Below are 27,077 nucleotides of genomic sequence, written 5' to 3'. Positions count from 1 at the left end.
AGACCCTGTTTGTTAATCTTTTTATATTAAGAAAGCAGCACAATGATTTGTGCATTTGTTGCAAAGGAGAAAAAAATATTTGTACATACTTTTGAAGAAATTAAGCTCTCTTCAACAAAGAGATTAGAGAAGATTTTAAGGCCAAATTTGCTCTGATACATACAGTAATAATGCATTATTAAATTAAATTAAATTGCAGTATTGATATGAGTCCATTACTGTTAATTCTACATTTATTCTCATGATTGTCAGAACAAGGATGACTCTTTGATATATGACTGTTAGTCAGTTATTAAATACAATGACTCGTAAAATTGGAAAGAAGAGAAAATGAGTATGAAAATTCTCACGCAAGATAATTTATATAAAAAAATGACATGTTTATTTTCATGTTTTATTCTTTAATTACATTTTTCCATTTCCCTGACAGAATATAAAATGCTGCTTCAGGCCCTGTGAATAAAACAGCGTCCCCATGCAGTGATGTTGGAAGATGTGTCTATCTGACAAGAGCAAGTGGAAGTAAGGAATCTGATTTCATAACTTCAAATCAGTATGCACCTTTGGATTTATCAACTATGTTATAAAATGCATTTTCAAGTATGTCATGATTTTTTTTTCAGGGACAATATAATTGTTCACTATCCCCAAACTGAACCTTATCCTCCACCCAGAGTGTGTATGAGAAAATAAGTAAAAAAAAAAAAGCCTTTAATATGACCAATTAAATTAAAATAACCCAAATACATCCATAAATCAACTGTTCAGCACATTATTGAAAGAATAATAACTCTGCAAAAGCTTTAGCAAATTGATATAATAACTACAGTGTGTCTAGTAATTCTGTTTAAACTTGACAGAAAACAATGAAAAGGACAATATTCATTTATTCACTATTAATTCAGTTCTTCTGACCATCTATCCATCCACCCATCATTCTTTCAACCATCCATCATTCTGTCCTTTCATTCATCCATCCATATTTCATTCCATCTATCCTTTAATCCAAATCGAAATCAATCCATCAGAATGGATTTACTTAAAATGATGTTGTGTTTATCACACCATAATAATTTAGTTTAGTCAGTGAAATCAGTGCAATTTGTGATGGTGTGACACAGTTGATGTTGGATGGAAACCAACATTTTGGAGATGCAAAACTCTCAAGAAGTGCTCAATGAGCTTTCAGCACTGGACTTTTGAAAAACAGGGTTGCTCTGATACGGCTGATTACTGTAAATTTTATAATCTCCAAAATAACTTGTATTATGTATTACAGACCAGCGAGTGTGATTTCACCAAGTACAACATGTTCCTTGGACAACATTCCAATCAACCAATCAGAATTGAGATGCACACTGATTCTAGGAAAACATTATGGGTAGGGTTAAGTTTAGGGGTAGGGATTGGGTTTAATCTTTATTTTTGGACAATAATGTTGATCCAGGATCATCAAATGGTGTTGATCCAGGAATATGTATTACCTGGCAAAATTACAATGACCTTTACAGACCACTATTATAATGCTCTAGTCAGTCTTACCCATAATTAATCTGACATGCTGCAGACCAAGTCCATCAATACAGAAATATCAAAGACCATAGGAACCACACATGAAGTGTTGATGGTCACTGGATTTGTCTTGGAAAAGAAAAAAAAATGTTTGGAAAGGTTGGGGCATTTTCTCCTCTCTATTTCACTTAGCTACATCACAGAAGCTATCAGACTTTTCACGTCGTGATCTATTGTCATTCTTAAACACTTTTCAGAGACTGAAATCACTGTTGTGGGGAGTTAACTAATTTTGTGTAATAATATGGCATAAATACCTGCTTTTACATTTTTAAAAGACGCACAAAAGCAAAAAATAAAAATAAATACATAGTTTCTTTATTTGGCTGATAAATTTCAGCTGATTTGTCACATGAACTGTAATTCAGTCCTAGTCCTATTAAGTACTATTTGTTGTAAACATTAAATTTTACACGGATGCAATAAATCACTCAAGTCTTTGCGTTTTAAAATTTCAAAATTCCCACCAAAAAAATTACATTTATACTAAGACATCTTAACCGACATGTTAGTCATCTTGCCTGCCTTCGAGACTTCTTAACTGACATCTTAACCAACATCTTAACTGCCGTCAAAAATTGGCCAGATGAAGGCATCTCAGGAGACAGGAATTGTAGCTTACACTGAATTCAGACGTGCCTTAATGCCTTCCTACCTTTGAATTTGTCCTCCGAAGGCAGCATTTTTCAGTTTTTGGATGCAGTCTTTAATGTCTCGGTTAACTAATGACCCGATATAGTCCGGCTATGTGTAACCCACTTCTATCCCAATAACCTTGAATTTTGTTTCATGTCGTTTTTTTTTTTGGCAAAATAACTTGTGAGATGTATAATATTCCATCTTTCCATATATATATATATATTAGGGCCGGGACTCGATTAAAAAAATTAATCTAATTAATTAGAAGCTTTGTAATTAATTAATCGAAATTAATCGCATTTTAATCGCATATAAATATTTGACCTGAGAACAGTGAGAAGTAATTTTTTTTTCACAGGGATTTATAGTATACCATTGAATAACGACTGAATACATAAGCTTAAGTAACAAAATATTGTTTATTTTTGTTCAACCAAGTCTAGCAGACCAGTTCAATTTTTGCCATGAAGTGTAGCAATAGCATATTTAGAAACAATTTAGAAATAGTACATTTCAGAAATTCAGGAAGCTTATAGGTGCTGGAACCTTCTGTAAACTGTTTTATAAGTAAAACACAATACTGTCAATTACATTCAGAACATTGGAAACACTGACTATTAGAAAACATCTCTCTGTTGCTTCAGAGGCCATAACATACTAAGTCCAACTCTCAATAACCTTGGCCAAAACAATAAAGAGTTCAACATAAACTGTTGCACCAACAAAATAATACATAGTTCAACATAAAGTGTAAAGTCCACGCTAGCTGCTATATGTTTTGCGTTGAGGTGATACTTGAGACTCGATGTGCTGCGGTGATATGCGAACGCTAGTTGGTGAAATTTTTTCTGTAATTAATTAATCTTAATTAACGCGTTATTTTTTGTGTACTTAATTAATCTCAATTAACGCGTTAAAGTCCCGGCCCTAATATATATATATATATATATATATATATATATATATATATATATATATATATATATTTGACATGTTCAATACGTAGCCTGTGGGTGATTCTATAATTGGAGATACATTTGACAAAAGTTCATTTAAGTAATTCAACTCAGATTGTGAAACTTATGTATTAAATAAGTTAATTGCACACAGACTGAAGTATAAGTCTTTGGTTCTTTTAATTGTGATGATTTTGGCTCACAGTTAACAAAAACCCACCAATTCACTATCTCAACCAATTAAATGTAGAATACTTCATAAGACCAAAAAAAAATAAAAATAAAATACAAAGTGAATTTTTGGCTTTCTGGAAAGTATGTCCATTTACTTAACATGTACTCATTACTTGGTAGAGGCTCCTTTTGCTTCAATTACTGCCTCAATTCAGCGTGGCATGGAGGGGATCAGTTTGTGGCACTGCTGAGGTGGTATGGAAACCCAGGGTTTCTTTGACAGTGGCCTCCAGCTTATCTGCATTGTTTGGTCTCTTGTTTCTCAATTTCCTCTTGAAAATACTCCACTGATTCTCTCTGGGGTTCAGATCTGCTGAGTTTGCTGGCCAGTCAAACACACCAACACCATGGTCATTTAACCAACTTTTGGTGATTTTGGCAGTGTGGGCAGGTGCCAAATCCTGCTGGAAAATGAAATCAGCATCTTCAAAAAGCTGGTCAGCAGAAGCAAGCATGAATTGCTCCAACATTTTTTGGTAAATGGGTGCAGTGACCTTAGTAAAAAAAAAAACACAATGGACCAAACACCAGCAGATGACATTGCACCCAAAATCATCACAGACTGTGGAAACTTAACACTGAACTTCAAGCAACTTAGGCTATGAATTTCTCCACCCTTTCTCCGGAATCTAGGATCTTGGTTTCTAAATGAAATACAAAACTTGCTCTCATCTGAAGAAAGGACTTTGGACCACTGGGCAACAGTCCAGTTCTTTTTTCTACTTAGCATAGGGAAGACGCCTCTGGCGTTGTCTGTGGTTCAGCAAAATCCATGACACCTCTGTGTGTAGTGGCTCTTGATGCCTTGACCCCAGCCTCAGTCCTTTCTTTGTGAAGTTGACTCAGATTCTTGAATCGATGTTTGCTTGACAGTCCTCATAAGGCTGCAGTTCTCTCTGTTGGTTGTACATCTTTTCCTTCCACACGTTTTCCTTCCACTCAACTTTCTGTTAAAGCTGCGGTAGGTAACTTTTGACGCTCTAGCGGTTAATAAACAGAACTGCTTGCGTCTTGCGGAAGAACATTGTAGCCGGAACTACGTCTCTCTGTTTATGTCTATGAAGAATCACAAAGGTACTGGGTTACTCCGCCGCGGTATCCCCGAAGCAATCTAAAATAGTCAGAATATAAACAATTATTATAGGTGCACCCTAGAGATTCAGGACAAGCTAAAAACACGGTTTGGAAAATGGATTCATGGGGTGCTCGCTAATTATATCAATTTTTCTACATTTTGAACACAAACAAAGTTACGGACCGCAGCTCTGATTAGTTGTTTCTTACCGGGAGCGGATGACTTTCTGCAAATGACAATAGGAGCACTGGGAGGAGCCAGAGGAGCTTGATTTTTTTCACAGATTATCTGTCTCATATTCTACTGTCAGGACATAATTACAGGTTTAACAAATATGTAAAAAATATATTTTTATAAAAGTTACCTACTGCATACAGCACTCTGTGAAAAGCCAGCTTCTTTCTCAATTAATGTTTGTGGCTTACCCTCCTTGTGAAGGGTGTCAATAATTGTCTTATGGAAAACTGTCAGATCAGCAGTCTTCTTCATGATTGTGTAGCCTTGTGAACCAAACTGAGAGACCATTTTGAAGGCTCATGAAACCTATGCAGGTGTTTTGAGTTGATTAGGTGATTGAAATGTCACCATATTCTAATTTGTTGAAATATTGAATTGGTGGGTTTTTGTTAAATGTGAACCAAAATCATCACAATTAAAAGAACCAAAGACTTAAACTACTTCAGTCTGTGTGCACTGAATTTATTTAATACATTTGAGTTGAATTACTGAAATAAATGAACTTTTCCATGACATTCTAAGTTATTGCGACCCACCTGTAATAAATCATGGGATCCTGATAATATGTCATGGCCACGTGATATTGATTTGAGGGAATGTCATATTAACTCTTGGGAATTTGATATTATGTTGTGGCCACAAGATCATTTTGTTAAGGAAGGACAACCTTATGTTGTGGCTGCAACTACTTATGTTGAGGGAATGACATTTTTTTCTAGTGGCCATGAGTTTAATGCATAAACAAACCTGCATGACCATAGAAACCCGGGATTATCAAAAATAGATCAAACTATTTAATTTAATATTTGTATATGATTATTATTATTACATTAACTTATTAGGGCTATATTTTTATATTTATTGTTGTATATAATTTCTCAATGAAATACTATAGCATTTATAATTATGGTCCATTAATTAGCCGAAATAAAATGAAATGTATGTTAAATTTAAAATGCAATCTAGCAAAAATTCTAGTCAGCATAATCAAAGCTTTATTGGCATGCCGAACATTTACAGTAGGCTATTATTTAAAAAAGTATTCATAATGTTAGGTAAAGAGATTGAAATGAAGGGGGAAAATTAATTAAAACAAATTAAAAAATATTACCAATAATAATAGGCTAATGATAATAATTAAAATATTATGGGGAAAAGATTATTCACTGAGTTACAGTTCATTTTAATGACTCGTTTGTAAATGAAGATCAGCGCAGACAAAGGCTGCAGACAGCACACCTTGTTTGTTATCTTTATTTTATAAATGCACAAAGTTTTGCTGTTATTATATCTGTATACAAAAAAAGGTAGACCCCTCACAGATTCCATTGATGTATTGCTCTTATCTGTACGATCAAAACTGAAAGTGTAATTTAAGTTCTTTTCGGGATTATCAGGAGAAAATGACTCATAACGCGTATACGCGTTAATTGACTCCAGAGGGTTAATGAACTGACAAGACTGTAGGATGGATAAAAAGGTTTTCTTGTAGTCCTATTTTATATTATGCACTTTATGTAACATTTATTCATGATAAATTTGAATGCTGCTTATCGCATTTAGTCGGATAGCCAAGGACTATGGTTTATATAATAATTTAATAATGTCATAATTTCTATAATAAATAATATAATACTTTCTAACTTTCTAACTTGCTATGATAATGCAGGTTTGTTTACATTTAATTCCTGGCCATGAGAAAAATATGTATTAGTTCCCTCAACATAAGAAGACATAATGGGCCCTATTTTAACGATCTGAAACGCAAGTGTCAAAGCACGAAGCGCAAGTAACTTTGTGGGCGGGTCTCGGCGCTGTTGCTATTTTCCCGGCGGGATAAATGGCTCTTGCGCCTGGCGCAAATCTAAAGTGGGTTGGTCTGAAGCAGCTTCATTATTCATAGGTGTGGTTTGGGCGTAACGTGAAATAAACCAATCAGAGCGTCATCCAACATTCCCTTTAAAAGCAGGTGCACAAGTTCCATTATGGATTGCTATTATTATGGCGTATTTACCAGGCGCACGCCAGGAGCGGTTCACAGCCAGGAGACTGATGTTCTTGTAAGAGCAGTGAAAGACAGAGAAGTTGTGTTGTATGGGGATGGGAGAATAATTAGCCTGAATAATTTGTAAGCTAGATTTATGCCTATTTTGTTCACATCTTCGTGGCACACCACAATGATTTCCGTCATCTCATGTGTTAATATTTTTTTAGTATAACAGTTTATGATTTGCAAAAATAACTGTTGCATCTGTGTAGATTACATGAGCAAAGTGTATGCGCGTTGTGCACGCTATACATTATGGTCAAGCATGCGCCCTTAAAATAGCATAATGAACAACGCGCAAACGCGCCACTGACTTTAGACTAGGTTTTTTCTGGTCAGTGGCGCAATTGTTTAATGGAAATGCAAAATAGCACCAGGGATTGTTTGCGCCGGAACACACCTCCTTTTTTGCGCTGAACCGCCCAGGGAGCGCAAGTTCATTCACTAGTTTAGCGACGTGCCTCTGTGGAGGGAAAAGCGCGCTTTGCGCGGGTGCAAAATAGGAATGACACATGCGTCGGTGTACAAAGTCAATTGCGCTGGGTGCAAGATAGGGCCCAATATCACGTTCCCACAAGTTAATATGACGTTCCCTCAAATTAATATATCCTGGTCATGACATATCAGGATCCCATGAGTTATTATGTTGTGGCTAAAACAAAACTAAGTGAAGTGACCATGTCCCCTTAAGGGCACCATAGAAGGAAGATGCAGGGAACAGGGATTGTAATTTTGCAGTAACTGATGTTGTAGCTGCAAACAAGTGTTTGTGCTTTTTTCTACATATATCTATTAAAATACTGATATTCTGGTCTATTCTGGGACGAATTTACGTTTTATCAAAAGTTGGGAGGACATGTCCCCCATGTATTCTGCGCTCATGCATCCATATAACCCCTCACCCCAAATCCAGTATTGAAGTTTTTTAATTTTATTATTATTATTATTATTATTTTACTATATTTCGCCTATAGTAAACAGTAACAGTGCCTGCTTTTAAGTTTTTCATCTTAAGCATCTCTGGTCTTAAAATGACCTGTTTACTAAGGCATTGTGTATTTTTCTTTATCACTGTCCCAGTAACTAGCCCAAATAACAAGTAAAATAAGTACAAAAAATGCAGTACAAAAATTGGAAAATTTCATTATATTTGTTTAACTTATTTTTCTGTTAATGCCAGCAGCAACTGGGACACTGATAGAGATTGCGATCGACAGGTTGGGGATCACTGGTCTATATTAATATTCTGAGGTTTTAGAAACAAGCAGTCTGCAAAAGTTTGGATAAATGAGTATATAAAATTATCTGTTATGGAAAGTATATGAGATAAGAATGTATTACTAATTTTAAATGACAAGAGGAATAAAGCCTCATTTTAATAGATCCCTCTATATCACAAACTGACAGTTTAGTATGCTGGATTTTTTATTTTGTTTTTTTTATTTGAAGCTGAAGCTACACAGGACAGAGTAACCAACACCATGATACAATTACTTGAGCTTTCAAATGAGGAAAAACTGGTAAATTAATATTCAGAATCACAATTATAAGCTTTCAAACTCATAAAAGGCAATTTCAGAAAGACTACTAAACAAATCAGAAAAGATGAAAAGACAACATTGTCTTGCATAAAGCATTAGTGCAATTGTCCTACATCATGATTAAATGCATTGTGAGAAGTTTAAGGTTTACAACCTGAAAGTTAAGAGAAACTAACAGCTGTTATCTAACTCTGCAAATCAATTCAGTGTGAACGTTTTCTATTCAATGGAGCCATGACGTTTCTTCTGTTTTGGTTGTTTGATTGGTTTAACAATGCTGTTTGACAGCAATGTTGGAGAATCCATGAACCTGAGTGAGCTGAGGAGAGTCCAGTGAGACCAGAAGTTTCTGTGGGCCGTGACACGTGGGAATAAACTTCTCTGTCAGGCACACTGTGGCATTCCCTGCAATGTCACTGTGAAAGAAAGAAAGATGATTTTATAATACTGTGTAATTATATTTTACTCTTCTTCTTTTTTTGATTAAATAATCACTGTTTAGCAACAGTTTGAATATAATGCAAAATTAATTTACGGTTTAAATAATTAAATCAATTCTACCCATAGTTGACAACTCTTGCATGCTGCTGTCCAAGTCCCACAAAGCGGAATACAGAGTTCTTCAGGACACGAGGCAGAGGATTCTGGAAAGTGATTTTGACTGGCACTTCTTGACCCAAGACAGCATCACTTACAGGCTGAGAAGAAGCACATACAAGACACAATTTAACACTAAATAATTCCAACCAATCAAAAGATTAAACAGTTAGACTCTAACTTTAAACTCACAGCGACAACAAGATCTGGTGTGCGCAGTCTGAAGTTGTACTGGGTGGCCAGAACCTGCTTCGTCTGAGCCACGTGTCCAAAGAGGTTGAGCATCAGTGAGGTGTGATCCACCAGGTGTTCCTTATACTCGTCATAACTCAGGGTCCATTCCAGAGCTCTGCCTATTATAGCAAAAATGACAAATACTGAATGAATACTCATGCTTTCATTACAAGTCTCTTTACCCATAAAGCTGCATAATGCCAACTGGGTGGTATCATGTATTGCAACTCTTTATCACTTCTCACATTCAGCTTTATCTTTGAACTCTTTATGATTTCTTACATTCAGAGGGCTTGAGCTCGATGCATGTCTGGTCTCTCTTCAGGAAGGTCTTCCTGACTCCGGTGTAGTACGTGGCTGCAGCCTGGCTGTAGAGGGTGACGCTACGAGGTGAGCTGCATTTGTTTTTAAGATTGATGTAAAGCAAGGCATCCTTGCCCACACATAGTCCATCCTCTTTCAGGCTGACTTCACAGACAACATCCTCAGGACAGGGCAGTGGGTATGTGCATCTTCTCAAGCCATGACGAAGAGCTGTTTCCAAAGCAGTGCTCTTCTCAGAAGAACCTGATCAATAAAAGACAAAGTAAAACGCACATATGATTGAATCCCAGGAGAGACACCAAACTTCATCATTTCTAGAAGCCATGGTTCAAAGTATTAAGGGGCTAAAGCAGATGTTTTAAGTGAAATGCTTGTGGGTTTTACCATATGGGTGTTTGTAGAAATTTGTGATGTCTACACGTTGATCTGAGCCGACAGCCTTGGTACTGATGCAGTGACCTACTACATCCTTCTCAATATGAACAACACCAAAGGTCCCGTCACATCTCCGCTGCCAGTAAACCTTATCATTGTTCACCTAGAGCCACAACAGGAATCAGAAGTTATAATCGCTGTTTGTAAATTGTATGCAATGGTAAATTAAAGGAAATAACGCACTTCTGCGAAAAGGAAGGGCACGTCATGCTTCAGGAAGACCTGCCCGCTGCGGATCGCAGCAACAGAGGTGGGACCACAGCGGAAGAAGCCCTGGCTGGTCAGTTGAGGAGTGGAATCAACCACCTGCCAACCTCCAAAACCAGATGGCAGGTCTGGCCGAGACATCCAGGCCTCATTCCACACATGGTAGTTCCTACATGGAAGAGAAGAAGAAAGATCTAGAAACACTTCATGGACATTCAGAGGAACTCTTGGTGACATTATAAATGGTAATGATACTTACCAGATTGGATCACGGTTCATGTGATCGATCAGCTGAAATTTCTCATCCAAGTAGACATCAGTTGACAAATGAACATCAGTGTCATGAGCAGAACAGAAGTTTGAAACTGGACGAGCAGGAACACCCAAACACCTCAACACTACGAGAAAGAGAAGAACAACAAAATAATTACATCTGTAATCACTTTCTCAAAACTTCTTCTTGTCCAGTCTGCAGGAACTCTTACGTGTGTTGGTGACTCCAGCAAAGGCCAAGCTCTGTCCATACTTGACTGGCGTTCCTCCACATTTGTAGAACTGTTTCAGGATGGCACTGCTGCTGCACCAGGATGTAGGAGCAGTTCCATCTCCATAGCAGTGTGACCAGTTACCCACCAGCACACCACTGCCTTTGCTGGCAATAACCTGTTAAGGAGAGATTATTTAAACTAATTTATTTTGAATGCAGTGAACTTTGTGAAGAAATACCACATTCAGAAGAGAACAAATCTGACAATTTTGAAGGATTTCCAAATGAAATCAGGGTGTTGATAAGAAGGAAATGAAGACTCACCATGTCAGAAACCACTCTGGAAATGTTAATGGGGCTTCCCCACCCTGAGCAAGGTGTACAGCTCTTCTCCAACACATACATACACGCAGACAAGATTCCCTTCTCAAACTAAGAATCACAGATCACAGAGGAAGAAAATTAGATATTGTGAAGCAACCCCTTCATGCTATATTGTGCACTTTTATTTCTCAAGTATGGGAAGGTTAGGAAAAACTAGAAACCATAGCGGTGCCTTAAGTCTCTAACATATCATGAACATTTAGTTATCGTTGAACTTTCGTAATATATTAATGAAATGTTGGCTCTTACTTGACCAAAGTTCCATGTTTTGCAGCCAATCTGCTGCTTAGTTCCGTAGTAGATTCTGCCCATGTCATTCAGCACATACTCAGCTCTCTCCGCCTCATCACTCAGGTACACACAGTCATCTGAGGAAGAGAACAATGGACTTTAATCGGAAAAGCATTTGTTTTCTTTCCTCACTCTATTACATTTTCATATTTAGGTTTCAGTTGTAATATTAAATTATAATAAAACACGTACCTTTACACCAGGGGTTGAACAGCATGTAAATGTCATTTTCAGGAACATAAGGTAAAGTGAATCTTCCTCCTGGACAGTGTGTCACGACACTGAGCTGGTATCGTCCAACACAAGCAGTCGGAACAGAGTGCACACACAGTTTGATTCGGTTTTGGGCTCGTTCCACAATCTTTGCCCCCCAGCAGTCTTTCTTGAATTCTTCCACAATTGGAACGATCACATAAGTGCCGTCCCGGATGGATGGGATATGACCTGTTAAACATACAAAACAACAAGAGATTCCAGTGATGCTAGAAATGCTGGTTCAGCTCCTCACATGTTCCTCATCTACATATGTAGATACAGTTTATTCTCTGTTGTCTTGGATCTTTTAGAAACTAACCTAGTTTGAGCTCCAGGTGAAGCTTGTCACAACTGGGATTGAAAGGACGGCACAGATCAACCCACATGTTGAAACTCTGTCCTCTGCGGACGATGAGATGGTCATCAAGGAAACAATGTGTGTGATGCTCCTGACGATTCAGTCCGGTCCTGCACTTGAGAAGGTCGACTTTACTCACCCGGAGGACAGCATCTGAGAAAACATAAAAGCAGAACACAGGTAACTGGTTATCAAACAAATAATTCATTGAGTTATTATGAGTAAGAATAACAAATTTCCCATCATACACTGCAGGACAAAGATAAAGAAAATGTGAAGACTCTTACTCTCTGCTCCACAGACTTGCGTGCTTGTACAGTCATCCACATAATTCTTGACGACGACTTCCTTTGTGTCATAATCATGGCATTGAGCAACAAAACCGTAAGGATTAGCGTATGAAGTACCGCAAGGATAATCATATGAAGTACCCCAAGGATAATCATATGAAGTACCGCAAGGATAATCATATGAAGTAGCGCAAGGAGTAGCATATGGAGTAGTGCATGGGTTAACACAAGGGTTAACATATGGGTAGGCATAAGGGGTAGTGCATGGGTCAGTGCAAGGGTTAACATATGGGTGATGATAAGGGATAGTGCATGGGTTAACGCGAGGGTTGGTGTGAACCGGTGTGTAGTATGCTGGTTTCCTCCAGTTGTACTCCTGCAGTTTAATGGCTGGGAAACGGCCAACGCTGCAGAGGTTTTTGTATGGGTTGTATACAAAAGGCATGCTGGGCAAAAAAGAAAGAAATGAGAGTCATGAGTGTGATCTGTAATTGGTCAGTAGATGGTTAATAATTCATAAATTAGGTCTCTTTGTTCTTAGAAATCAGATCTCCAGTTTCTTTTTAAGCTGTAATTACTAGACAGCAAAAAACATATCCTTACATGAAACATTGAGCTATTCCCAAAAATTTTAACTATATAAAGTTCATACCAGTACAATAGTTTTAAAACAACCCTCGATCCACAAAACAGCCTATGAATTCTAGATGTCTGCTTTCTAATAGAAATTAATAATTTGATAAAGTTTCAAACAATGTCTGAGATGATTACTTACATGGATGTTGTCCTTGTCTGTTCAAGAGAAACTGAACTGAAAACTGCTGCAGAAAGTGAACAGTAAGTCCTGCTTTAACCAGCTTGTGGCTCGTTCTGTAGTTTGTCTCTACAGCAGACGGGATATTTATACTACATCTCCATCTCCACCCCATCCACAGCTCATAGCTGAAGTGTGAATAGTTGTCCTCTTAAGAAAGCCATTAAAGGATTTTGAGTCATATTCATTTAATTGTTTCTTTTAGAGAATTAATGGGACAAATTAACATCTTAGTTCTTTGTTCTAAACATTCATTTTAGACTAACATCTATACCAGAGAATAGAACTCATTAAAATCAGCGTGACACTGCCTATGCTGGATACACCAATATATTGACAACAGAAATAAAACGTATATATTATATATAAACTTAATTTTAAACTTATATTAATGTGTATGTTGAATTGTACTTATTGCAGTATACATTAACATTCTCTCAGACACCTAGATATCAGAAACATTCTATAAGCAACGTGTCTATATATTTCATAATGACCCTGTTTGTTAATCTTTTTATATTAAGAAAGCAGCACAATGATTTGTGCATTTGTTGCAAAGGAGAAAAAAAAAATATTTGTACATTTGAAGAAATTAAGCTCTCTTCAACAAAGAGATTAGAGAAGAGATTTTAAAGCCACATTTGCTCTGATACATACAGTAATAGTGCATTATTAAATTTAAATAAACTGCAGTATTGATATGAGTCCATTGCTGTTAATTCTACATTTATTCTCATGATTGTCAGAACAAGGATGACTCTTTGATATATGACTGTTAGTCAGTTATTAAATACAATGACTCGTAAAATTGGAAAGCAGAGAAAATGAGTATGAAAATTCTCATGCTAGAGATTTTATTAAAAAAAAATGACCTGTTTAATTTTCATGTTCATCTTTGATTAAATTTCTCCTTTTCCATGACAGAAGATAAAATGCTGCTTCAGGCCCTGTGAATAAAACAGCGTCCCCATGCAGTGATGTTGGAAGATGTGTCTATCTGACAAGAGCAAGTGAAAGTAAGGAATCTGATTTCATAACTTCAAATCAGCACCTTTGGATTCATCAACTATGTTATAAAAGGCATTTTCAAATAGGTCATGATTTTTTTTTTTTCTGAGACAATATAATTGTTCACTATCCCAAACCTGAACCTCATCCTCCACCCAGAAGGCGTATGAGAAAATAAGTAAAAAAAAGCCTTTAATATGAACAATTAAATTAAAATGAACCAAATACATCCATAAATCAACTGTTCAGCACATAATTAAAAGAATAATAACTCTACAAAGGCTTTAGCAAATTGTTATAACATAACTACATTGTGTCTAGTAATTCTGTTTAAACTTGACAGAAAACAATGAAAAGGACAATAGTCATTTATTCAGTATTCATTTAGTCTGACTGTCCATCCATCCATCCATCCATCATTCTTTCAACCATCCATCCATCCATCATTCTGTCCTTTCATTCATCCATCCATATTTCATTCCATCTATCCTTTAATCCAAATCGAAATCAATCCATCAGAATGGATTAACTTAAAATGATGTTGTGTTTATCACACCATAATAATTTAGTTTAGTCAGTGAAATCAGTGCAATTTGTGATGGTGTGACACAGTTGATGTTGGATGGAAACCAAAATTTTGTAGATGCAAAACTCTCAAGAAGTGCTCAATGAGCTTTCAGCACTGGACTTTTGAAAAACAGGGATGCTCTGATACCGCTGTTTAGGGCCGTTTCATAGTCAACGCAAGAAACGCGAGCAAGCAACGCGAGCGACGTGCTCCCTTTCATAGTCTAAACAGTGAACGCAAGCGTCACGGTTGATGCATGTATGCAATACACTGCTCACGCAACAGGGGGTAGTAGAGTCGGGTGATATTAGTAGAGTCGGGTCGCATGATATTTAGATCACAATGGCAACTGAAGAGGAGTGTATTCTGTTGCTGATGAACTATTGTATACATGTGGATGAATACGTATAAGTTCGCATAATTTTTCCTCTTCGCCCTCCATTGTATTCAAACCTTCTTCTTCTGTAAACACAATATACTTGAATTAATGTACAATACTTGCAATGTCACCCCCACCGACAACGCATAGTATTGCGTGAATCGGCGTGTCGCGTATCAAAAACTAGGACCACACATTTGGCTACGCACCGACGCATAATGGCGGCCGAAGCGTAACGATGAGTAACCTCGGGGACGCGTATGTGTACAGATGCGTTGACTATGAAACGGCCCTTACTGTAAATTTATAATCTCCAAAATAATTTGTATTATGTATTACAGACCAGCGAGTGTGATTTCACCAAGTACAACATGTTCCTGGAACAACATTCCAATCAACCAATCAGAATTGAGATGCACACTGATTTTAGGAAATCATTATGGGTAGGGTTAAGTTTAGGGGTAGGGATTGGGTTAAGTCTTTATTTCTGTACAATAATGTTGATCCAGGATCATCAAAAGGTGTTGATCCAGGAATATGTATTACCTGGCAAAATCACAATGACCTTTACAGACCATTATTATAATGCTCTAGTCAGTCTTACCCATAATTAATCTGACATGCTGCAGACCAAGTCCATCAATACAGAAATATCCAAGACAGTAGGAACCACACATGAACTGTTGATGGTCATTGGATTTGTCTTGGAAAAGAAAAAACATGTTAGGAAAGGTTGGGGCATTTTATCCTCTCTATTTTACTTAGCTACATCACAGAAACTACTAGACTTTTCATGTCATGATCTGTTGTCATCAAGTTTCTATCTTTCAATTTCAGACTTTTTTAGTGCAGTTGGTTATCGGTTGAATTATTATTATTATTATTTAGTACACTTGTTTTCATGATTATTCATTGGCAGACAGTTTAATTCTTTCAATAACATAATCTCTTTAAGAGTTCTCTCTTTAAAAAGCTGCATGCATTTACAGACAGACATAAAAGTGTTCTTTATATTATTAATATATTCATTTTCATTTTCATTCAAGTTCATTTTATTTCACTTCCTTTAAAAATGTGATTTTACATTACACTATACAAAATGTGTGAATGTTTTGCATATTACACAAAACAATGCCAGTGACAAAACAGTGTCTTGCTTTCAGCAGAAGCAAACATGAATTGCTCCAACATTTTTTGGTAAATGGGTGCAGTGACTTTAGTTTAAAAAAAAAACACAATGGACCAAACATGAGCAGATGATATTGCACCCAAAAACATCACAGACTGTGGAAACATAACACTGAACTTCAAGCAACTTGGGCTATGAGCTTCTCCAACCTTCCTCCAGACTATAGGACCTTGGTTTCCAAATGAAATACAAAACTTGCTCTCATCTGAAGAAAGGACTTTGGACCACTGGGCAACAGTCCAGCGCTTTCTTCTACTTCGCATAGGGTAAGACGCCTCTGGCGTTGTCTGTGGTTCAGCAAAATCCATGACACATCTGTGTGTGGCCTCTCTTGATGCCTTGCCCCCAGCCTCAGTCCTTTCTTTGTGAAGTTGACTCAGATTCTTGAATCGATGTTTGCTTGACAGTCCTCATAAGGCTGCAGTTCTCTCTGTAGGTTGTGCATCTTTTCCTTCCACACGTTTTCCTTCGACTCAACTTTCTGTTAACATGCTTGGATAGAGCATTCTGTGAAAAGCCAGCTTCTTTCTCAATGAATGTTTGTGGCTTACCCTCCTTGTGAAGGGTGTCAATAATTGTCTTCTGGACAACTGTCAGATCAGCAGTCTTCCACATGACTGTGTAGCCTAGTGAACCAAACTGAGAGATCATTTTGAAGGCTCAGGAAACCTTTGCAGGTCTATTTAGTTGATTAGTTGATTTGGCATGTCACCATATTCTAATTTGTTGAGATAGAGACAGTGAATTGGTGGGTTTTTGTTAAATGTGAACCAAAATCATCACAATTACAGTTTTTTCCAGTCGCTAACAAGCATTTGTCCAGTTGTCACATTTTCAAAACTCTAAACACAATAAGCACAGCATCTCTCTATTGTGACCATACCATTCACACATTTCATGTCGTTTTCACACAATATGGAGTCATTAAACACATTTCCACAATGCTTACATTTTCTGAACAGACAAGCTATACCTCCCAACAAAATTATGGATCGTTTTTGTAGTATTTACAAATGTTAACACACAACATCCCACAATAGCAAAAACTATGTTCCAAACCTTAGATACAGTATAAAAACCTCTGCTTCTGCAATGATATCTGTTCAAAAACAATATATCTTAGCTGATTATGTTGTGTAAATTTGGCCAACCACAGCTGATTCCAATCTGGCTTAGACTCAATGGCAGGGGTTATTTTTTTCTATTACATTGACACTTATACAATAAAAGGAGGACTTTGAAGAGTGATATTTTTGGATACAGAAACAGAAAAAGACAAACACTGTAATGTATGGACGAGGAAGAGTAAGAGCAAAGGGCCCAGTGAGAGGAGCAGGAGCAGTGAGAGAAGCAGGAGCAGTGAGAGATGCAGGAGCAGTGAGAGGAGCAGTGAGAGATGCAGTGAGAGGAGCAGGAGCAGTGAAAGGAGCAGGAGCAGTGAGAGATGCAGTGAGAGGAGCAGGAGCAGTGAGAAATGCAGTGAGAGGAGCAGGAGCAGTGAGAGGAGCAGTGAGAGATGCAGTGAGAGGAGCAGGAGCAGTGAAAGGAGCAGGAGCAGTGAGAGGATCAGGAGCAGTGAGAGGATCAGGAGCAGTGAGAGATGCAGTGAGAGCTGCAGGAGCAGTGAGAGGAGCAGTGAGAGATGCAGTGAGAGGAGCAGGAGCAGTGAAAGGAGCAGGAGCAGTGAGAGATGCAGTGAGAGGAGCAGTGAGAGGAGCAGGAGCAGTGAGAGATGCAGTGAGAGGAGCAGGAGCAGTGAGAGGAGCAGTGAGAGGAGCAGGAGCAGTGAGAGATGCAGTGAGAGGAGCAGGAGCAGTGAGAGGAGCAGTGAGAGGAGCAGGAGCAGTGAGAGATGCAGTGAGAGGAGCAGGAGCAGTGAGAGATGCAGTGAGAGGAGCAGGAGCAGTGAGAGGAGCAGTGAGAGGAGCAGGAGCAGTGAGAGGAGCAGTGAGAGATGCAGTGAGAGGAGCAGGAGCAGTGAGAGGAGCAGTGAGAGGAGCAGGAGCAGTGAGAGATGCAGTGAGAGGAGCAGTGAGAGGAGCAGGAGCAGTGAGAGATGCAGTGAGAGGAGCAGGAGCAGTGAGAGATGCAGTGAGAGGAGCAGGAGCAGTGAGAGATGCCGTGAGAGGAGCAGGAGCAGTGAGAGATGCAGGAGCAGTGAGAGATGCAGTGAGAGGAGCAGTGAGAGGAGCAGTGAGAGATGCAGTGAGAGGAGCAGGAGCAGTGAGAGGAGCAGTGAGAGGAGCAGGAGCAGTGAGAGATGCAGTGAGAGGAGCAGGAGCAGTGAGAGGAGCAGTGAGAGGAGCAGGAGCAGTGAGAGATGCCGTGAGAGGAGCAGTGAGAGGAGCAGTGAGAGATGCAGTGAGAGGAGCAGGAGCAGTGAGAAGAGCAGTGAGGGATTGTTTTTATCCCCCCCCCCCCCTTTTATCTGGGCTTTTTGCTGTTGTTGTTTTTTTGTTCAGAATGCTCTTATGTGTTTCATGGATATTTTGTTCACTGTAAGCAATACTGTCAAACCTTTTCTGTTCTATCATACCGTGTTTCTACAGTACCTCCTGCAGTAAACAGTAAAGGAAAAAAATAGCTTTTTACTGGAATGCTTTTGAATGTGAACATTACTGTACATTTGGGCATACAGTTCCTAACCAAGAGATTTAGTGCACTGTAAACCCTGATAAGTTCACAGAACTCAAAAAATATTTTGTAACAGATTACACAAAAACATTTAAGTGATGTTTTTAAATGTTTTAAGTTTACATAAACTTAAAAAATTTAATTCCAGTTGCCTTAAATTATCTCAGAGTTATCTTAAATAATTATATTTCTGAACTTATAATTAGGGAGTAATTCACTCATAATTTTATCTATTTTTCAACTCCTATAATGTGGGAAATACACTCAAAATTTGGCTTTTGCTGTCCATCCTCAGTCTAACCACAGGCTCTACTCTTCACCACAACGGTAACACTACAAATCAATTTCATGCATACTGAGTATTTTACACTGTTAAAGAGTTGGATTCCCATGCTAAACATGGACAAAGTTTCAAAAACATGGACAAAGTTTCAAAAATTAAGTTATACGTTTGAAGGAGTATTTCTGTTCCAAAAATACTCCTTCCGGTTTGTCACAAGTTTGGGAAAGTTTTTTTCGAGTATGGCTCTGTGTGACGTTAGATGGAGCGGAATTTCCTTATATGGGTCCTGAGGGCACTTCTGCCGGAAGAGTGCGCTCCCGTATAGCAGAGCACTGAGAGCACAACAGACTTCACTGATCAGAGCGAGAGCGTCGTGAAATGTCACAAAAGGAGTGTGTTTTTGGTTGCCAGGGCAAGACAACCCTGCACAGATTACCAAAGAAAAAACAGCATTAAGGGACCAGTGGATGGAGTTTATTTTTACAGAGCATCAACGGAGTTGTGCAAGTGTTTGTTCCCTGCATTTCGAAGATGCTTGTTTTACAAACAAGGCCCAGTTTGATGACGGATTTGCGTATCATTTATTTCTTAAGGATGATGCAATCCCAACGAAAAAGGGTCACGATCGTGTGTTGGAACCGCAGGCGGTGAGTAAAACTGCTTCAAATATCTCTGCCTCCTTGTTAGTGCGTCCGCCTCCCATGCCGGAGACCCGGGTTCGAGCCCCGCTCGGAGAGAGTCGCTGCTGCTGCTCTCGTTCAGTTTCAGCCTCGGGATCTGATTCTGGATCATAAATAAATGGCTGAATCTGACTGTTAGCCATGGTTTGTTTTGGATGTTTTTTTACTCACGGTAATGTCACAGCTTCCACGTGCTCCGCCCACACGTCACGCCTCCAGCCGGTCGTGTTTTTCTGGGAAAAATCGGTACAGACTATCTTTCTCTTATGAATATAATAAAACTAAAGACTTTTTGGAGTTATGAAGGATGCAGTACTACTCTATAGGTACTCAAGGTTAACAGGATATTGAGTGAAAACGAGCATTTCACCCCCACTTTAAAATACTTCAGTCTGTGTGCACTGAATTTATTTAATACATTTGAGTTGAATTACTGAAATAAATGAACTTTTCCATGAAATTCTAAGTTATTGAGACACACCTGTAATAACTCATGGGATCCTGATAAAATGTCATGGCCACGTGATAAACAAACCTGCATGACCATAGAAACCCGGGATTATCAAAAATAGATCAAACTATTTTATTAAGATTAAACATTTAATTTAATATTTGTATATGATTATTATTATTACATTAACTTATTAGGGCTATATTTTATATTTATTGTTTTATATGCTTATATTTCCCTTTTCAATTAATGTATCACTTTACCTAGTTAACATTTTGTATAAATATGTTAGTATTTGCTAGCCTACAATACATTTTGTAAATAAATGCCTGACAATTATGCCAATAACTTTTTGAATTTATGATTGTATTTATGCCCTAAGTGAAGATAAATGAGCCTGTTGTGTTTTCATTTACAAATGAAACTATGTGAATGATTAATTTCTCAATGAAATACTATAGCATTTATAATTATGGTCCATTAATTAGCTGAAATAAAATGAAAATGTATGTTAAATTTAAAATGCAATCTAGCAAAAATTCTAGACAGCCTAAGCAAAGCTTTATTGGCATGCCGAACATTTACAGTAGGCTATTATTTAAAAAAAGTATTCAGAATGTTAGGTAAAGAGACTGAAATGAAGGGGGGAAATTAATTAAAACAAATAAAAAATATAACCAATAATAATAGGCTAATAACAATAATTAAAATATTATGGGGAAAAGATTATTCACTGAGTTACAGTTCATTTTAATGACTCGTTTGTAAATGAAGATCAGTGCAGACAAAGGCTGCAGACAGCACACCTTGTTTGTTATCTTTATTTTATAAATGCACAAATGCACAAAGTTTGCTGTTATTATATCTGTATACAAAAAAGGTAGACCCTTCACAGATTCCATTGATGTATTGCTCTTATCTGTACGATCAAAACTGAAAGTGTAATTTCAGTTCTTTTCGGGATTATCAGGAAAAAATGACTCATAACGCGTATACGCGTTAATTGACTCCAGAGGGTTAATGAACTGACAAGACTGTAGGATGGATAAAAAGGTTTTCTTGTAGTCCTATTTTATATTATGCACTTTATGTAAAAATTTTTCATGATAAATTTGAATGCTGATTATCGCATTTAGTCTGATAGCCAAGGACTATGGTTAATATAATAATTTAATAATGTCATAATTTCTGTAATAAATAATATAATACTTTCTAACTTGCTATGATAATGCAGGTTTATTTACATTTAATTCATTGCCATGAGAAAAATATGTAGTAGTTCCCTCAACATAAGAAGACATAATATCACGTTCCCACAAGTTAATATGACGTTCCCTCAAATTAATATATCGTGGTCATGACATATCAGGATCCCATGAGTTATTATGTTGTGGCTAAAACAAAACTAAGTGAAGTGACCATGTCTCCTTAAGGGCACCATAGAAGGAAGATGCAGGGAACAGGGATTGTAATTTTGCAGTAACTGATGTTGTAGCTGCAAACAAGTGTTCTAGATCTATTAAAATACTGATATTCTGGTCTATTCTGGGACGAATTTACCATGTATTCTATGCTCATGCATCCATATAACCCTCACCACAAATCCAGTATTTATGTGTTTTAATTTTATTTATTTTTTTACTATATTTCGCCTATAGTAAACAGTAACAGTGCCTGCTTTTAAGTTTTTAATCTTAAGCATCTCTGGTCTTAAAATGACCTGTTTACTAAGGCATTGTGTATTTTTCTTTATCACTGTCCCAATAACTAACCCAAATAACAAGTAAAATAAATACAAAAGTACAAAAATTAGAACATTTCGTTATATTTTTTATATAGGAATAAAGCCTCATTTTAATAGATCCATCTCAATATCAAGAACTGACACAGTTTAGTATGCTGGATTTTTTTTTTTTATTTGAAGCTGAAGCTACACAGGACAGAGTAACCAACACCATGATAACATTACTCGAGTTTTCAAATGAGGAAAAACTGGTTAATAACTATTTAGAATTACATTTATAAGCTTTCAAACTAAATGGCAATTTCAGAAAGACTACTAAAAAATCTGAAAAGATGAAAACACATTGTCTTGCATAAAGCATTAGTGCAATTGTCCTACATCATGATTAAATGCATTGTGAGACGTTTAAGGTTTACAACCTGAAAGTTAAGAGAAACTAACAGCTGTTATCTAACTCTGCAAATCAATTCAGTGTGAACGTTTTCTATTCAGTGGAGCCATGACGTTTCTTCTGTTTTGGTTGTTTGATTGGTTTAACAATGCTGTTTGACAGCAATGTTGGAGAATCCATGAACCTGAGTGAGCTGAGGAGAGTCCAGTGAGACCAGAAGTTTCTGTGGACCGTGACACGTGGGAATAAACTTCTCTGTCAGGCACACTGTGGCATTCCCTGCAATGTCACTGTGAAAGAAAGAAAAAAAGAAAGATGTTTTTATAATACTATGTATATTGTAAATAGTTTTTTTATTTTATTAAATAATTAGACTAAATGTTTAGCAACAGATATAGAGTTTGCCATTATTTTCAGCAATCATAATTTATATAATTAATTAAAAATTAAATTGAATGATGCAAAAATTATTCATTATTTTATTGAGCTATAAATTAATTTTACCCATAGTTGACAACTCTTGCATGCTGCTGTCCAAGTCCCACAAAGCGGAATACAGAGTTCTTCAGGACACGAGGCAGTGGATTCTGGAAAGTGATTTTGACTGGCACTTCTTGACCCAAGACAGCATCACTTACAGGCTGAGAAGAAGCACATACAAGACACAATTTAACACTAAATAATTCCAACCAATCAAAAGATTCAACAGTTAAACTCTAACTTTAAACTCACAGCGACAACAAGATCTGGTGTGCGCAGTCTGAAGTTGTACTGGGTGGCCAGAACCTGCTTCGTCTGAGCCACGTGTCCAAAGAGGTTGAGCATCAGTGAGGTGTGATCCACCAGGTGTTCCTTATACTCGTCATAACTCAGGGTCCATTCCAGAGCTCTGCCTATTATAGCAAAAATGACAAATACTGAATGAATACTCATGCTTTCATTACAAGTCTCTTTACCCATAAGCTGCATAATGCCAACTGGGTGGTATCATGTATTGCAACTCTTTATCACTTCTCACATTCAGCTTTATCTTTGAACTCTTTATGATTTCTTACATTCAGAGGGCTTGAGCTCGATGCATGTCTGGTCTCTCTTCAGGAAGGTCTTCCTGACTCCGGTGTAGTACGTGGCTGCAGCCTGGCTGTAGAGGGTGACGCTACGAGGTGAGCTGCATTTGTTTTTAAGATTGATGTAAAGCAAGGCATCCTTGCCCACACATAGTCCATCCTCTTTCAGGCTGACTTCACAGACAACATCCTCAGGACAGGGCAGTGGGTATGTGCATCTTCTCAAGCCATGACGAAGAGCTGTTTCCAAAGCAGTGCTCTTCTCAGAAGAACCTGATCAATAAAAGACAAAGTAAAATGCACATATGATTGAATCCCAGGAGAGATACCAAACTTCATCATTTCTAGAAGCCATGGTTCAAAGTATTGAGGGCTGAAGCAGATGTTTTAAGTGAAATGCTTGTGGGTTTTACCATATGGGTGTTTGTAGAAATTTGTGATGTCTACACGTTGATCTGAGCCGACAGCCTTGGTACTGATGCAGTGACCTACTACATCCTTCTCAATATGAACAACACCAAAGGTCCCGTCACATCTCCGCTGCCAGTAAACCTTATCATTGTTCACCTAGAGACACAACAGGAATCAGAAGTCATATGTCATTATAATCGCTGTATGTAAACTGTATGCAATGGTAAATGAAAGGAAATAACGCACTTCTGCGAAAAGGAAGGGCACATCATGCTTCAGGAAGACCTGCCCGCTGCGGATCGCAGCAACAGAGGTGGGACCGCAGCGGAAGAAGCCCTGGCCGGTCAGTTGAGGAGTGGAATCAACCACCTGCCAACCTCCAAAACCAGATGGCAGGTCTGGCCGAGTCATCCAGGCCTCATTCCACACATGGTAGTTCCTACATGGAAGAGAAGAAGAAAGATCTAGAACACTTCATGGACATTCAGAGGAACACTTGGTGACATTATAAATGGTAATGATACTTACCAGATTGGATCACGGTTCATGTGATCGATCAGCTGAAATTTCTCATCCAAGTAGACATCAGTTGACAAATGAACATCAGTGTCATGAGCAGAACAGAAGTTTGAAACTGGACGAGCAGGAACACCCAAACACCTCAACACTACGAGAAAGAGAAGAACAACAAAATAATTACATCTGTAATCACTTTCTCAAAACTTCTTCTTGTCCAGTCTGCAGGAACTCTTACGTGTGTTGGTGACTCCAGCAAAGGCCAAGCTCTGTCCATACTTGACTGGCGTTCCTCCACATTTGTAGAACTGTTTCAGGATGGCACTGCTGCTGCACCAGGATGTAGGAGCAGTTCCATCTCCATAGCAGTGTGACCAGTTACCCACCAGCACACCACTGCCTTTGCTGGCAATAACCTGTTAAGGAAAGACAACTGAAAGTATTATAGAAATACTGAATTAAATAAAAGAACAAATCTGACTATTGTGTCAGGCTTTCCAAATGAAATCAGGTGTTGATAAGAAGGAAATGAAGACTCACCATGTCAGAAACCACTCTGGAAATGTTAATGGGGCTTCCCCACCCTGAGCAAGGTGTACAGCTCTTCTCCAACACATACATACACGCAGACAAGATTCCCTTCTCAAACTAAGAATCACAGATCACACAATTAGATATTGTGAAACAACCCCTTCATGCTATATTGTGCACTTTTATTTCTCAAGTATGGGAAGGTCAGGAAAAAACTAGAAACCATAGCGGTGCCTTAGTCTCTAACATATCATGAACATTAAGATATCTTTGAACTTTTGTAATATATTAATTAAATCTTGGCTCTTACTTGACCAAAGTTCCATGTTTTGCAGCCAATCTGCTGCTTAGTTCCGTAGTAGATTCTGCCCATGTCATTCAGCACATACTCAGCTCTCTCCGCCTCATCACTCAGGTACACACAGTCATCTGAGAAAGAGAACAATGGACTTTAATCGGAAAAGCATTTGTTTTCTTTCCTCATTCTATTACATTTTCATATTTAGGTTTCAGTTGTAATATTAAAGTATAATCAAACACGTACCTTTACACCAGGGGTTGAACAGCATGTAAATGTCATTTTCAGGAACATAAGGTAAAGTGAATCTTCCTCCTGGACAGTGTGTCACGACACTGAGCTGGTATCGTCCAACACAAGCAGTCGGAACAGAGTTCACACACAGTTTGATTCGGTTTTGGGCTCGTTCCACAATCTTTGCCCCCCAGCAGTCTTTCTTGAATTCTTCCACAATTGGAACGATCACATAAGTGCCGTCCCGGATGGATGGGATATGACCTGTTAAACATACAAAACAACAAGAGATTCCAGTGATGGTAGAAATGCTGGTTCAGCTCCTCACATGTTCCTCCTCTACATATGTAGATACAGTATATTCTCTGTTGTCTTGGATCTTTTAGAAACTAACCTAGTTTGAGCTCCAGGTGAAGCTTGTCACAACTGGGATTGAAAGGACGGCACAGATCAACCCACATGTTGAAACTCTGTCCTCTGCGGACGATGAGATGGTCATCAAGGAAACAATGTGTGTGATGCTCCTGACGATTCAGTCCGGTCCTGCACTTGAGAAGGTCGACTTTACTCACCCGGAGGACAGCATCTGAGAAAACATAAAAGCAGAACACAGGTAATTGGTTTTCAAGCAATTAATTCATTAATTTATAATGAGTAAGAATAACACATTTCCCATCATACACTGCAGGACAAAGATAAAGAAAATGTGAAGACTCTTACTCTCTGCTCCACAGACTTGCGTGCTTGTACAGTCATCCACATAATTCTTGACGACGACTTCCTTTGTGTCATAATCATGGCATTGAGCAACAAAACCGTAAGGATTAGCGTATGAAGTACCCCAAGGATAATCATATGAAGTACCCCAAGGATAATCATATGAAGTAGCGCAAGGAGTAGCATATGGAGTAGTGCATGGGTTAACACAAGGGTTAACATATGGGTAGGCATAAGGGGTAGTGCATGGGTCAGTGCAAGGGTTAACATATGGGTGATGATAAGGGATAGTGCATGGGTTAACGCGAGGGTTGGTGTGAACCGGTGTGTAGTATGCTGGTTTCCTCCAGTTGTACTCCTGCAGTTTAATGGCTGGGAAACGGCCAACGCTGCAGAGGTTTTTGTATGGGTTGTATACAAAAGGCATGCTGGGCAAAAAAGAAAGAAATGAGAGTCATGAGTGTGATCTGTAATTGGTCAGTAGATGGTTAATAATTCATAAATTAAGTCTCTTTGTTCTTAGAAATCAGATCTCCAGTTTCTTTTTAAGCTGTAATTACTAGACAGCAAAAAACATATCCTTACATGAAACATTGAGCTGTTCCCAAAAATTTTTTAACTATATAAAGTTCATACCAGTATAATAGTTTTTAACGAACTCTCGATCCACAAAACAACCTATGAATTCTAGATGTCAGCTTTCTAATAGAAATGAATAATTTGATAAAGTTTCAAACAATATCTGAGATGATTACTTACATGGATGTTGTCCTTGTCTGTTCAAGAGAAACTGAACTGGAAACTGCTGCAGAAAGTGAACAGTAAGTCCTGCTTTAACCAGCTTGTGGCTCGTTCTGTAGTTTGTCTCTACAGCAGACGGGATATTTATACTACATCTCCATCTCCACCCCATCCACAGCTCATAGCTGAAGTGTGAATAGTTGTCCTCTTAAGAAAGGGATTAAAGGATTTTGAGTCATATTCATTTTGATTATTTCT

General features: G+C 38.0%; 2 protein-coding genes and 1 long non-coding RNA gene across 5 annotated transcripts; 1 reads left to right on the top strand and 2 right to left on the bottom strand.

Annotated features, from left to right (window-relative positions):
- Positions 1-443: 443 nt before the first annotated feature.
- Positions 444-9,736, top strand: LOC113065648 (uncharacterized). Its single transcript, XR_003279062.1, has 3 exons — positions 444-522; positions 9,458-9,522; positions 9,596-9,736. It is a non-coding gene; the product is annotated as an uncharacterized LOC113065648 (long non-coding RNA).
- Positions 8,161-13,042, bottom strand: LOC113065647 (protein-glutamine gamma-glutamyltransferase K-like). Of its 2 annotated transcripts, XM_026237086.1 has the most exons (14): positions 12,939-13,042; positions 12,161-12,609; positions 11,835-12,026; positions 11,453-11,704; positions 11,219-11,337; positions 10,910-11,017; positions 10,584-10,761; positions 10,358-10,496; positions 10,075-10,267; positions 9,841-9,994; positions 9,415-9,699; positions 9,091-9,251; positions 8,863-8,999; positions 8,161-8,717 (listed from the first exon to the last, which is right to left on the bottom strand). In XM_026237086.1, exons 2-14 carry the CDS (start codon positions 12,606-12,608, stop codon positions 8,570-8,572), a joined length of 2,514 nt encoding a protein of 837 aa, XP_026092871.1. In that variant the 5' UTR covers position 12,609; positions 12,939-13,042; the 3' UTR covers positions 8,161-8,569. The 2 variants fall into 2 exon arrangements, with proteins under 2 accessions (XP_026092871.1, XP_026092870.1); XM_026237085.1 differs by lacking the exon at positions 12,939-13,042 and having other exon boundaries at positions 12,161-12,649.
- Positions 13,043-22,341: 9,299 nt separating this feature from the next.
- On the bottom strand, positions 22,342-26,925 carry LOC113065646 (protein-glutamine gamma-glutamyltransferase K-like). 2 transcript variants are annotated; one of them, XM_026237084.1, is made up of 14 exons: positions 26,838-26,925; positions 26,082-26,506; positions 25,756-25,947; positions 25,374-25,625; positions 25,140-25,258; positions 24,839-24,946; positions 24,537-24,714; positions 24,311-24,449; positions 24,029-24,221; positions 23,785-23,938; positions 23,360-23,644; positions 23,037-23,197; positions 22,809-22,945; positions 22,342-22,594 (listed from the first exon to the last, which is right to left on the bottom strand). In XM_026237084.1, exons 2-14 carry the CDS (start codon positions 26,503-26,505, stop codon positions 22,447-22,449), a joined length of 2,490 nt encoding a protein of 829 aa, XP_026092869.1. In that variant the 5' UTR covers position 26,506; positions 26,838-26,925; the 3' UTR covers positions 22,342-22,446. The 2 variants fall into 2 exon arrangements, with proteins under 2 accessions (XP_026092869.1, XP_026092868.1); XM_026237083.1 differs by lacking the exon at positions 26,838-26,925 and having other exon boundaries at positions 26,082-26,549.
- Between the last annotated feature and the right edge of the window lie 152 nt (positions 26,926-27,077).

The sequence above is a fragment of the Carassius auratus genome, chromosome 48, assembly GCF_003368295.1.
Source record: "Carassius auratus strain Wakin chromosome 48, ASM336829v1, whole genome shotgun sequence".
Lineage (NCBI taxonomy): Eukaryota > Metazoa > Chordata > Actinopteri > Cypriniformes > Cyprinidae > Carassius > Carassius auratus.
The sequence above is the reverse complement of the archived record's forward strand: the minus strand, read 5'-3'. Positions and strand labels throughout refer to the sequence as shown.